General features: G+C 35.1%; 1 protein-coding gene across 1 annotated transcript; it reads right to left on the reverse strand.

Moving 5' to 3' along the window:
• Positions 1-6,118: 6,118 nt before the first annotated feature.
• Positions 6,119-12,555, reverse strand: LOC130992758 (AT-hook motif nuclear-localized protein 8-like). The gene is made up of 5 exons (XM_057917502.1): positions 11,627-12,555; positions 11,494-11,546; positions 8,412-8,543; positions 6,653-6,808; positions 6,119-6,573 (listed from the first exon to the last, which is right to left on the reverse strand). Exons 1-5 carry the CDS (start codon positions 12,204-12,206, stop codon positions 6,310-6,312), a joined length of 1,185 nt encoding a protein of 394 aa, XP_057773485.1. The 5' UTR covers positions 12,207-12,555; the 3' UTR covers positions 6,119-6,309.
• Between the last annotated feature and the right edge of the window lie 1,475 nt (positions 12,556-14,030).

Genomic DNA, 14,030 nt, shown 5'->3' on the forward strand with positions numbered 1-14,030 from the left:
CCCACCAACCCCCACCCCAACCCCGCCACCCCCGCGAAAAAAAGTTATATATATTTTTTTTTTAATTTTTCTCACCACCTCCACACCCCATCCACCCCTTCCCAATTTTTTTTTTAGTTGTTCTCGCCACTCCACCCACCCCCACCCCCCAAAATTTTATTTTTCTATGTTTCTCGCCACCCCCACAAAAAAGAAAATTTTAACTTTTTTTTAGTTTTTCTTGCCATGCCACACCACGCCACCCCCCACCCCCACCCCCCAATTTATTTATTTATTTTAATTTTTCTCACCACCCACCCTTCCCAATCCACACCCAATTTTCTTTTTTTACTCGTCACCCCCACACCCACACCCATCCATCATGATGCAAAAATGCCACAAAGACACATGCCCTATTGGTATTGCAACTCAAGATCCAATTCTTAGGGAAAAGTTTGTTGGTGAACCTGAACATGCAATAAAAAAACTGAGGGGGGGGGAGGGTGGGTGGGGTAGCGAGAAAAATAAAAAAGTTGGGGTAGGGCTGAGGGGAGCAAGAAATTTTTTTTAAAAAATGGGGTGGGGGAAGAGGGGTGCATGTTTCTGTGTAGTAATATGCATGGAAAAGAAGTCTGTTTTTTTCCAAAAAAAAAATAATTTTATTAATATTCGATTTTTTTTTTCTTTTCGATTTTACCCTTGTGCAAATTTTGGTTGTATAATTTGGTTGTCCTTATAAACATAACACAAAATAGAGATGGAAGAGAGATGCAAAATAATGCCAATTTGATATATTATGATGTAAAGGTTAATTTAGTAAAACAAAATAATTCCATTCCATTCCTAGAATTTATTTTTAGCTACCAATCATAGGAATGGAATCAAACAAGGAATTACAATTCCATTCCTTTTGTATTCCTTATGCTTACCAAGCAAAAGAATCACCAAGATTTGTCATTCATTTCCCCCCTTCATTCCATTGAACCATCATTCCATTCCATCATACCAATCACCTTAGAGTTTTTCAACCTACTTTTTTTTAAATGAAACTAGACTCAAAGAGGTTTTCAATGGTATGAGTCTTGGACCCAGGGGAGTTCCGAGGAGAATCAGTTTATCCTTTAATGTTGAAACATAGTAGAAGTGGAAATTGTAGGTGTTCAAAAAAAGAAATTCCTACTTTTGTTTTCTTATTAATTTCAAAGTTAATGGTGATGATTATACACCATATTAATTCATGAAAATGTTATTGGAATATATATATATATATATATATATATATATATATATGAAATTTTTCCCGAGTTAAATTTACCTAAAATTAGGTCTTTATTATCTATATGATAATTCAATAAACTAAATATGAATAATTGAAGGGGAAGCCGAGTTCGATTTTTCTTGAGTCATTCAATCATATAATTGTACCATTGAGTATCGAGAGAGTTTAATGTGAATTTGCGAGAATTTTCTGACGAAGGCATGCAGAGTTTCGTTTATAAAGAATGAGATAAATGCCATAACTTGTTTATGTGACATATTTTGTATAACTGCTGATTAATGCTTAATTGTTCGTATTTTTGGGGTTTGCATGTGTTCATTTTGAGTTAAATATCCTGGAATTTGGTGCGTTTATGGGTTTGTTTTATGCTTTGCAGGAGATTCTGATTTTATATATGGAAGAGTGTGATGTTGGAGATTTTGGGTCAGAATTGCGTACTTAGACGCAAACTAGTGTCCAGAGCTAAAAGTCCGCACCAGAGCAGAGCTGAGCTGAAAAGCCCGTGGCAGAGCAGAGCTGAAAAGGCCGCGCCAGAGCAGAGCTGAAAAGTCGCATGCCAGAGCAGAGCTCACCATATCCAGATCTGAACATTCCAGAGCTCGCTAAATCTCCAGTGCTGAACTTCCATAGTCAGAGCTGAATTCTCCAGAGCAGAACAAACTTGTCAGAGCAGAGCTTAAACTCGACAGAGCTGACTTTACGGGCCAGAGTCAATATATTTCGCCAGAGCTAATTCCAGAGCTGACTTCCAGCTTTGCCATTCTTTTCCAGAGCCGCTTACGTTTCCAGAGCTGGCGATTTTTCGCCAGAGCTACCGCATTACTTACAGAGCACGCTGCCAGCTGGACTTGCCTTTGAATGCACGATGCTTATCTTAAAGAGTCCAGTTTTGCAAAGCCGATTTTGATGGTAATTAGGGTTGTGGAATGGAGTCTATAAAAGGGGCTTGAACTTGAATCAAGAAATACGTACATCTTCTGCCTCTGGCACTTAGTTTATCTTTTAGCCTTCGTTCCAAGAGTAGCTTAGATCTTAGGCATCAAAATTACTTTACGGTTTTTATTGCTTTCATAGTTCTTTAAGTTTTTCTAGATTTCGTTCTTAGTTAGCTTTTAATTCAAGTTTTACTTTAGTTTTCCGTTTAGAGTTGTAATCAAGTGACAGGTTGCTTCTCGAGATGTTTTATGGTATTCCGTATTTATTTTAATTTACTTGCTTTGTTATGTTTATGCTTTGATTTCAATTATGCAATTTCAATTCTGCACTTTCAATTATGCAATTTCAATTATGCGTTTTCATTATGTTTATGCTTTCCTTTAAATTCTGCACTTTCGTTTTATGTCCATTAGATTAGAAGCTTTTACAAGTGTTTAAATTCTTAGTTGCCTTTACTTTAATCGTTTAATCTTTACTTTAATTGTTTAATCTTGCCTAGGGTTTAATAGTTTAATTCGCCTAGTTAATTCTAAGTTCGGTTTTCAATTAAGTTTTTAATTATAAGTTTTAGTTTAATAATCCAAGTTTACTGCTTTCTCGTGACATAATTAAAAGCCATTAAAGATCTTCCTTGAGAGACGACATTGGGTTAACTTACCACTACTAGGATGTCCTTGTTCTATTGCAAGTCAATCTAGAGGTGTTTCTAGTTGAGTCAACTGCTTCAAGAATGCTTTATAAAATATTTTTGGCTCTCTAAATTAAATTTTTGGGAACTATTCCCCAACTAAAATATTTTACTGATTTTTCAAAAATGAGTTTAAGTATGTGATTGCTATCTGCTATTAGGATTTGATTATTTAGGAGTTAGCTCCTTGATAGAAATTAGACCTAAAATTAGGTGACAAGTCAAGAGTAGAGATAGTGATTACCAGGAAGTGCTATTAGTATAAGATTGCTAAAGTCGGGAGATAGTAATGAAAAACGAAGAGTAGTACTAAGATGAGAACAGTGAATTTAGTGAGGAATTGTCTTACTCATATTTATTTTATCACATGAACCGTCTACGCCAATGACGATATCTGAAGATACGAGTCGAGGGTGTAGGTGAGATCACTCCGAAGTTGCGAGAACTAAAGCTAAGATCGTCAGGTGGGCATTACTTTCTAATACCCCTATTACTGGCTTTCTAAATGATGATTATGATGATGTTTATGAGTTTTAAAAATGATTTGAGGTAAATTGATGTTTGAACTAATTAACTTGCTGAGTTTTGATGACGACGAGCCTGTACGTTATACCCTCTACGGTTGAGACGAATTCGGGTCCTGCCAAAAGCGGGATTGTGTACACAAAGGTAATCGTGAGCTATTTTTCGGGTCGGCCAGTCAGAAATGACTGTGAGCTGTCTATCGGGTCGGCCGATTACAGTGCTTGAGAAGGAGGCCTACTTCTCAGTACCTTGATGATGATGAGTTGTAGAAGTGGTACTACATGCTGAGTATTTTGACTGCAGTCGATCGTTCATTTATTTACGATGATTTTTCAACTGCTTATGCGGGTTCTTTTGAGTAAAACCCATGTGTATAGCTTATGTGGCAAGTTAAATTTATAGCTCTAAGAGCGAGTTTTATTATTTTTCGGCTTATGTCCACTCAGTACTTTGTACTCAGCCCTGCATGTATTTCTAAATGTGCAGGATGAGCAAGGAGGGAGAATGTTTGGCTGCTGGCGGGATGTTTGTTTTAAATGACTTTTGTACCGTATTCTGTTCCCATACGGTAGTGTTAATAAGTTGAAGATTATTTTTGGAACTTAATCGAGAATTTCACTCTCAGCTATATGTCTTCATACATATAGTCTGATCACGTTTTGATGCGTTACCCTGAACAATATGAATCCTTGTAAATATTTAGCTAAACTCCCTTTAATTTTGTTGACGAGAATCCTAATACTTTTGGATTTATGAAGCCGATAGTATTTCTATAAATGTTGATGATATTTTATTTATTTTTAGCATGACTTATTATTAGCTTCCGTTTGATGAGTTGTCTAGTTTCCCTTGTTTTACCTTATCTTTTTATTAGTCGTATCGATACCCAGTCTACGCTATCACTGGCTAGATGTCAGGCTGCGACATAGGGCTTCGAACATGGCAGCGTAGGTAAGGCTTTCTAAGGCCTCCATCTGATCAGGTTCTAAGTTGGATTCCTAATCTGCACTGTCCTCCATCGAATTCTCCTTTATTTATTGGATTCTCATCATTTACCTGCGCAGGTAGTTTTCCTCCACATATGTATATAGTAATGAGTAATATGAAAATAACCGTTGAGTGCAATGGCCTGCGTTGATGAGGATCTTATCCCTCATCACTACCCATTCGTAATTTCAGCCAAATAATAATTTTTACATATGTATATTATGAGTTGTTTCTAGTACTATATTCTTTATTTTTATTTTTCAGTGTTTACACGAAATTAGGTTCTATTTTTCTGCCAATTATGAGTTCTCTCTCGGAATATATTTATAAATGTTACTGTACTAATGATGCTATTATAGAGAGGTTCTAGAATATGAAAAATAGGAAATAAATGTTATGTTTATTTTATTTTATTTTAACTTTTTATGTAACTTAAATGGCATTCTAATTGTGTTAATGGTTATTATTTTATTTTTATTTTATTTTTTGTTTTTATTTTTTTTAACTATTAATTTTATCGGGAAAAAAAAATTGGAACTCCCGTGCCGAAAGTCTGGCTCCGCCCCTGCATACACTTATTAAGAGAGAAGGGGGAGGGGGAGAAAAAGAACAGGAAGGCCATATTTTCATGCAATATTTTATACTTTATCTGTCTCCCAAATGAATATTTATTTAAGAACGATACGAATTTTAAAAAAATGGATAAATTAAATGTGTATAAATAGAATAAGAGTTTCACTCTTGTTTTAGTGATATGAGGTTTATTTACCAAAAATAAAATTGAATACTTATTTAGGGACGAACCAAAAAAGAAATATGAATAATAATTTAGAGGACGAAAAGAGTATAAAGAGTGATTATTATATAAATCAAATTTATCATATAAAATAAATTTATATAAGTTCACCAGGATTATAACTTAAATGCAAAAAATAATGAATAAAAAAGTAAAATTTTCACCACTTTAAATTCTAAACCACAAATTCCGTTTTTTTTTTTTTTTGATAAATTACATAAATAAATAAATAAAAATTTAAAGATCGCGCAAGGAAGACTTGAACAAATGACCTCAAGTCTTAGGCATTAATCTCCTACCATTAAGCCAATACACGCACACCTAACTACAAATTCATTAAACAAAATAAAGCATATACGGCAAATTTTCACTATCTAAAAATTGAAACTAATTTATAACTTTCATCATCCACAAAGACTGAATACAACATTGAATTTAACATAAATTTTAATAAAATAGTCAATTTATATATGTTTGGTGGATAAAAAGCCTCATAGCATAGAAATGAGTTATTGTGATTGAATTGAATACAGGTCAAAAATAGTTTTTTGATTAATAAGTGTTCGTGAATGTTAAATAACATAATTATTGTGTACTCTTTATGAACGATAGAAGTATTTAATAAAATATATGCCTGAACTTATTTAAAGCACTTACTTATGTATTCATATGTAGAATAAAGTATGCCGTATCAAAATATAGATCAACATCAAGACAAACAATTAGTGTCATGAATTACTTCAAAATTAGCTTAAATAAAACCTGAATATGACCACAAGACGTGAGGCAGTGAAAAGTAAATAAAATAAAATGTGCATATGCAAAGCTCAGAATTTTGTTTTAGCCCAAGGAAAGCATGATCACATCAGTATTCACCAACAAGTTGTATGGCAATTTTATGTAATCGCAACCAAATGTGAAGCGGAGATAATGGTAAAAGAATGCAAATTAATTCTGCAAAGCCGTTAGCAAGAAATCACGCATCATATCCGAATGAGAAAAGTAAAAAGGGTATTATACCTAGTAAAGGCTACAGATAAAAACAACTAAGGAAAAGAGCTCTCTATCTGGGGTGGGTATGTTAGCGTTTGCAGCCAGCCTAGTACGTTACCATTTTGCTTACATTTTGATGGAGTTAGGCCAACCCATATTCGAATATATTGGCACGTTATGTACCGGATGTCCAGCATTCCCATACGGTCCTGACCCGGGAGCGAGAGGGCTACCATCATTGTCGTCAGCAGAATCACTCGAACCACCGCCAGAGGGAGGGCTGGCCCGTGTGCCCGGAGTACCAAAATTCAACATATTCGAAGGCAGATTGGATGAGGGCCCACCGCCCTTTGGCTTTTTGCCTTCAGCAATGAAGCTCCCCACGACAACCTGGACAAAGGAAAATGTGGTCGAGAAGGTGTCTTGTGATCGACAGAAATTAAACACAGGTGGTGGTAAAAGATATAACCTGAACGGGTGATGCAGCTTTAAGAACTCCAACAACCCCACCACCCACTACTTTGCCATCAGACCCTGCCAATGACACGCTCAGCACGCCAGTTCGGCTACCGTTGCTCTCCGATGTTGGGAAGGAACCTGATAAAGAGATGATCTCATACCGGCCCTGTCAATTCATGAATAACCCATATCATGATATGCTAAGAACAAACTAAAGCATAGAACTAATTCATAAAAAAAAATAGCCAATGTTTATGCAGTTCAAATCGAACTCTGAATGAACTTCTAAAGTTAATCATATATATACTCCCTCTATCCCACCAATATAATCTCCTTCTCCTTTTAACATGTATTAAGAATATACTTGGAAAAGAAAATTTTGACAAATAATTTTCCAACTATACCCTAATTTATCCAGAGTGCAGAATAAAAGATTATTAATTTTAAAGAACAAAAGTGGTACTAAAATCCTAGAACAAACAATAAGGAAGTAAGCATCAGAATATATCATAAATGCTTGAACTATCAAAGGATTGATATTTCATGTGAATTATGTAAAGGGCTAAGGTGCAAAACACCTAATCAAAGTTTTTAGCGACATGAGCAGATTTCCCTTCTTTTTCTTTTCTTTCTGAAGCATATACAGCCAAAATAATTATTTTGGATTCCATACACTTGTCGCATACAGGTAGAGATGTAGAGTGCAAACTATCATGTTTAGGAAACAAGGAACGCCTCAAGAAGTATTACCAAATATAATCTCAAAAGTAATCTAAAAATTGACATTTGATGTTTGCTTGGACTATGATATTTTAACACCCAATCCCAACTACAACAGAAACATAAATCTGGAGGATCTGGCAATATTTTATTTAAATGATGGGAAGTATCTAGTTTATATTTACACAATGAGCTCTCCCTTATCAAAGAAAATGAATTCTAAAATAGGAAAGAACTGATGCACAAGTGCTTCAAATTGTTCTGTTAGGGGCGTTTACTTTGAGTGATACGATTGATTGATAAAACATAGATTGAGTATTTTAAGGATAAGATGGTCAAACAATTTCAAAATTTATTAATCCATAAAAGTAAATGGTAGATTAGGTTGAATAATTTTTATCTATCCATCCTATCATTCAAAGTAAACACCCCCTTATAGTAGAGCATCTCACAACAAATGAAAATCTTTCCTTTCAGCCTTTGACTGCACAGAAATCATGACAGGCCATAAAGATGGGAATCAAGAATGCAAGAGCTTCCCACATAAGATATTTGAGGAAGTACAAAATTTTAAAATTATGAGGATAAAATGGACCAATACATGAAGTATCAGAATAAATGAGACTGAAGGCCATAGATGCTGTCATGCTGATAAACATACTTACAGAACTTGTGCCTAAGAGCTTTTATCAATTCATTTACAGGGGCATATACATGGAATTTATATGTAGATGCAGGAAATAAAGGTCCAAGAGATTAGGGAGAGGATGAGAAACTGAAGGAAATAGAAACTGGCAAAGTTTCCTAATATTACAATTTCCTGTACAGCAAGCATAAAACCAATTCCAATATTTAGATGTGAAAATACCATTATTTATGCAACCATACAGTAAGCTCATGTAGATATTAATTTTAACACTATCTACATAGGTCATAGGTAGCCAATTGCATTCCTTCTTTTTAGATATAAGCATTTCAGGCACAAGAACAATAGTGACACATTAAAATTACATTTAACATAAGGCATATCATAACAGAGTAGCACCCACCTCATAGTTGATCTGGCCACTAGGTGTCGCTGGTTGGCGTAGGCTCACACTCGAGATGGCACCATTAGCAGATAAAATGCAGACTGTACGTGGTCCTTGTTGTGAGAAAGCCATTATCTTTGAAGCTATGTCCTACAAAAATGAGAACCCAAAAACATCAATCAAACAAGAAGTATCAGTCTTTTCATCAAGCATAATATGGTCGATAATTTTATAGGAAACTCCAAGATATGTCTAGCAGTTTATTTATTGCTGTTTTTTTAGAGATAGGGGCTCTGTGAGAAAGGAAACTGAGACCTTGTCGCTATAGCATCACATAGAATGCCACAGGCACTTATCACTAAAATGGACAGCTTTGAACTAGTAAAATTCAGGTTGGTAACCTTGACGTGACAAAACAATAAATTGTGACCAAATCAATAATGGAACAAACATAACATCTGTAATGCATTATGAAATGATGGTAGCTATCGCTGGCATCATTGGACTCAAAGTAACTGAAGCTGGACTTACAAATCTATCCAAAACTTAAATTACCTATAGAGGAATATAAAGTTATTTAAATGTTGGGTTGTGCACTCATTACACTATACATAAAAAATTTACCAAAACAAATAATGAGTTGTATCAAACAATTTAGTTTGATTACTGCGTTTTCTTTTCCTTTTCAGAAATTTTGATTGTATCTTGGTAAATTTAAACTTTAACGAAAAAGAAAAGGAGGAAACATAAACTATAAGTTCAAACACTAACTGGGATTATCAAGGGCTTTTGCATTTGAAACTCTTTCACCTAAATGTACTCCACCTTTCTTTTTTCTTTTACAAACACTGATATCTTATTTTCTTTCTAAGATAACTAACCCCTATTTTCCATATTTCCATTATTAAACAACAAAGAAGAAGTTAAAATCAAGTCCTAATAGAATTTTAATGTCAAAAATAGAAAAAGCAAATCACCCAACTCGTTAACCAAGAGTTGCATCCTGAACCACTAGTACCATGGTTCGCAAAATAAAGTTTAATATTAATCTTTATGCTTCATAATTATACTGTTTGTCTTCTGGTCCATGTTCCTTGGAGTTGGTCTTGGGTATAGTCCAGTAAAGGTACATACCGAATTCGATTTCTTACTTTTAAACATTTAGGATATGTGGATATGGATATGGAAGAAACCAAACTAGCATACAAGGATGCTCTATACATACACAAATTTTGCAATATATGTTACAAATGCTGTACAACAATTTTGGTCTCAGCAAACTTGGGCAGGAATACCAAATTGTGCATTAACCTTCTAGTTTAGCCTCAAGTACCGAACCCATATGCTAAAATAAAAGAATAAGAGATCTAAAGTTCAATGCCATACAAATTGATGCTTCGAAGGTTAGCCGATAAAAAAACATTTTTCTCCTATACTGGTTATTGTTGAGTTCTAGATTAAGGATAACAGGTTATGTAGAAAGATATAACTACCTATACCCCCATACCCCTTGTTTATTGCTTCTATATCTAACAATGTAGGACACCCCAAAATAAGGTTTTATTCTCCTCAAATGTGTATCTTTTCCCAATTAATTCAATAAGGTAAATTATAATTATTGACACAAATTAACAAATTAGTAACCACGACTTTCAACAGAACAATGCAAAGTAATAATCTTTTCAAACTCGCATCTCCATGCCAAGTCAAAAAGAAGCAATAACATTGCAACAAATGGACCAAAATAGCTTAACTTTTAGAACTTATATAGTACAGTGTTGCCTCATTGCATTGCCTTAATATTTAAAACATATTTTAAATGAATTTTTGGACATAAAGTAGGATTCAGTTGCCAAATTGAAAAGATCCCATGTTTTGAATTATATAACTGTAGGAATCTCATACATGGTACTAGAATAACTTGGAATGTTAAGATTTCTCTGATCGTGATCATTATTCTGTAAGAAGTAAGAGTTTTATTAAGAGATCGATGAATTAAGAACGACAAAGGGATCAGTAATCCCCTAAAACGAGAACTCATCCTGACTGCACATACAACTCGATTCTCTAGCAACATCTAAAACAAAAAACAAAAGAAGGCCTTGACCTCTTTGTGATTTGAGGCCCAGTAAGCAACTATGGTTTGAACTTAATACCATGCATAATCCAAGGATTCTTCTTTATCCTCAAACATTTGCCTATTCCTGTACAGCCAAAATCACCAACAGGAGACAGGAATGATAAACCCCCATAACACTCTGCCATTTTTCCTATCTGAGCTTCTTTTAACAAATTTAGCCTACAGAAAATATCTTAGGGTATATCCAAGGTACAGTTAATCACATCAGAGAGTTTGGTTAATTCATTATTTAATCCTCACTTCAATCTTATTGACATTCAGGACTTTTAAGTGCTCTAAGAGCCATACAAGGTTTGAAAGTAGATATTTAATTATGTTCAATGGTTCCATGTCCTTGCCATTAGTGCAGAGAGAAGAATACTGAGAGAAATTTGAGGTCTGCTGAGCATATCAATGGTAAGAATATTTGAATTTGGTTAAAGGAATTATGTTCTGAATCAAAAATGTTGAGATAGAACCTGCTATGCCTGTTTGTGAATTAAACAACAACATTCGCTACTAGAAGGCACAGGCTTGTTTATTTCCAAGCTTGCTTTTAAATAAAAGCACAACACTCATTAACATAAAAGCATGAAGTTCAAAAAAATTCTAGAAGTCATTGTTGGTTGATAGTTCTATTAAATTTCCAGCTGGCAAAATAAACAAGCATCTCATGAAAATTCCTTAAAAACATACTAGGGACAATATCTTGTAAACGTTTTCTCCCATAACTTAACAAAATTTGAACCTTACCAGTTGCTTAAAACAAAATTCAGTTACAAAACATGGAGACGAAACCCAAAGGTTGAAGAAGCACAAGACCTGAATCTCAAAGCTATAAACCCACCCAACCAGCGCTTATCTCAAGTCTCGAAAACAGTAGTATTGCAATGTCAAAAATGATGGGACACAATGAATAAAAGAAAACCAACTTCATCAACAAAAACTCTTAGCATCAGAAAGCTAGCATAAGCAATTTACCTCTCCAGAATTAACAGTAATGACATGGGGTGTGAAACCGATTCCTGGAATTCCTGGTCACCAAAAGAGAAAAACATCAAGATCAACAACTATTAACTAGAGCACAAGGATGAAAAAGAATAAGAGGATAAACCTAGAGCATCCAACTGCTTCTTTCCGGAGCCCGGAGGGCGGCCACGGTGGCGCTTGACCTGAGATTCAGAAGAAGGGGTCCCAGCGCCCCCTCCGGGATCTACGTGGCCCCCAGCCGGCGAAATCTGGGTGACCGGCGCCGGAGACAGGCCTAGACCAATGCTGTTATCAGGAGAGTACTTTCTCGGGCGGCCCCTTTTCTTCCTGGCCGGCTCGGCGCTGAACCAGCCGCCGGCGCTTCCCGAGGGCGACACATCGGAGAATTGGTGATCCAGCGGCTTCTGGGGGGCGGCGGGCATGGAGTTGAAGGGGAAGCGGGGGTTCTGCTGCTGCTGCTGGTGCATCATGGTGGAATTGGAGGCAGCGGCGGAGGTGGTTGGGGCGACGGAATTGTTGGTGTTGGGCAGTAGGTAGGAGTTGTTGGAGGGGTGCTGTTGAATTTGGGGGTGCTGATGGCCCATCAGCATGGCGTGGTGGGCGGAGAAGGGCGGCTGCGGGTGCGGGTGGGGGTGGGGGTGGGGGTGCGGGTGGTGGTGGTGGTGGTGGTGGGGTGGCGGAGCGGAGGAATCTTGTGAATCCATACAAGCCAAGGTGTGAATGCGAGAATCTAAATCTAAATTATATATACACGAAAGCTGTATCTATTGAGGAGAGGAGACGAGAATGCAGCTTGATTTTGGAATCTGAATTTATGAAAGAGACTTGCTTTGCTTGCTTGCTCGCGCGATCACTGGGGGTTTTAGAATTAGGGTTTTATAATTTTGTATTTTGCTATTTCGGTGGCCAAATCTATATCTCAAGTGAATTAACTATTACTAGCTAGGTTTATTAATGCGGATCTCATACATAAATATACCTACTTTTTTCGTGATTAACCCATCACTACGGTTTAGTCCTACCAATCCATTCGATTTTGGATGACTACTACTCAATTATCTGTTCACGGATCAATTTAACTTATATTCCTTAAGAGTGGTCGTCTGCTATGCTGTATGAATGATGTGTTACGTGATTTACTATCTGTCATATTAATATCATGATTGTATAAAGTTAATAATTATTATAATTGTGATTTATATTATGTATACCACATTCGTAGGTGGTATACAAAATTTCTCAAATTAGTATAATATTTTCAAGTTTTTGATTTACAGAGAATCATGTGTCGTAGGGCATATTATGCACCCTAACCACATGTATCAAACGAGGCCTTAGGTTATAAATTTTTTATTCTAATTCTAAATCTTAAACACGAGAAGTAATTAATTGAAAATGAGTTATATTCGTAATATGGATGATGATAGATAGTGCAACAATAATTTTTAATTGAATGAATTAATATTGATGGACTTAAATTTAAGTTATAATAAACTTATAATTATTTTTGCCTATTATGAGATCTTATCATAATCCTCATAGAAATCTCTAACTTAGCCCATCTATACTGATAAATAGAGAAGATAAGAAAACACAATTAATATTGATATACCAAAAAGAAGCAAAATTTCGTCCCCTTAACTCTAAGGTTTCAAAAAATATGTTCCCTTTATACCTAGGAATTTTGTGCTCTTTTTTCGGCTATTAGGCTCATCGGATAGTTGTTCATTCAACTTTCGAGCTAAATGATGGAATAAGATAGAAGGTTCTCAGGTCGAATCAGTAGTTATTAAAATATTCAAAGACTATTAAATTATAACAGGATAAAATTCAAATCATATGATTTGTAGCATTCCACTTTGCTGTAGTTGTAGATTTATGCTTTGATAGCTATAGATAATTAATAGAGTGGATTTTGAAAATACTCACTTTCCTTTAGTAAAATTAAAAATTAGTCACTAAGATAAAAACTTAAAAAAATACCCACACTTATCATTTTACCCCTTCAAACATTCGAATTCACAACCAGGATTTATTTTGGTTGTGAATTCAAGTAGTCGTGAATTTGAATTTTAAAGTTTGAATTCACAACCAAAACAACTAGTTGTGAATTCAAGCAGGATTTATTTTGGTTGTGAATTCAAGTGATCGTGAATTTGAATTTTAAAGTTTGAATTCACAACAAAAAAAACAACTAGTTGTGAATTCGAGCTTTCAAACTTGAATTCACAACCAACACTAACGATTCAGTTGTGAATTCATCGAGTTGGTTGTGAATTCATAGATCTGGTTGTGATTCATAGATCTGGTCGTGAATTCAAGAACATTAAGTTGTGAATTCAAGTTTTAAATAAATTCACAACTATAAACAGTGTTAGTCGTGAATTCGAGTGAATTCACAACTAGAAATATTGTTGGTCGTGAATTCGCGTGAATCCACAATTATAAATAACATTAGTTGTGAATTCAAGTTTTAAATTAATTCACAACTAAAAATAGTTAGTCGTTAATTCGTGTGAATTCACAAT

This window comes from Salvia miltiorrhiza, chromosome 7 (assembly GCF_028751815.1).
Source record: "Salvia miltiorrhiza cultivar Shanhuang (shh) chromosome 7, IMPLAD_Smil_shh, whole genome shotgun sequence".
Taxonomy (NCBI): Eukaryota; Viridiplantae; Streptophyta; class Magnoliopsida; order Lamiales; family Lamiaceae; genus Salvia; species Salvia miltiorrhiza.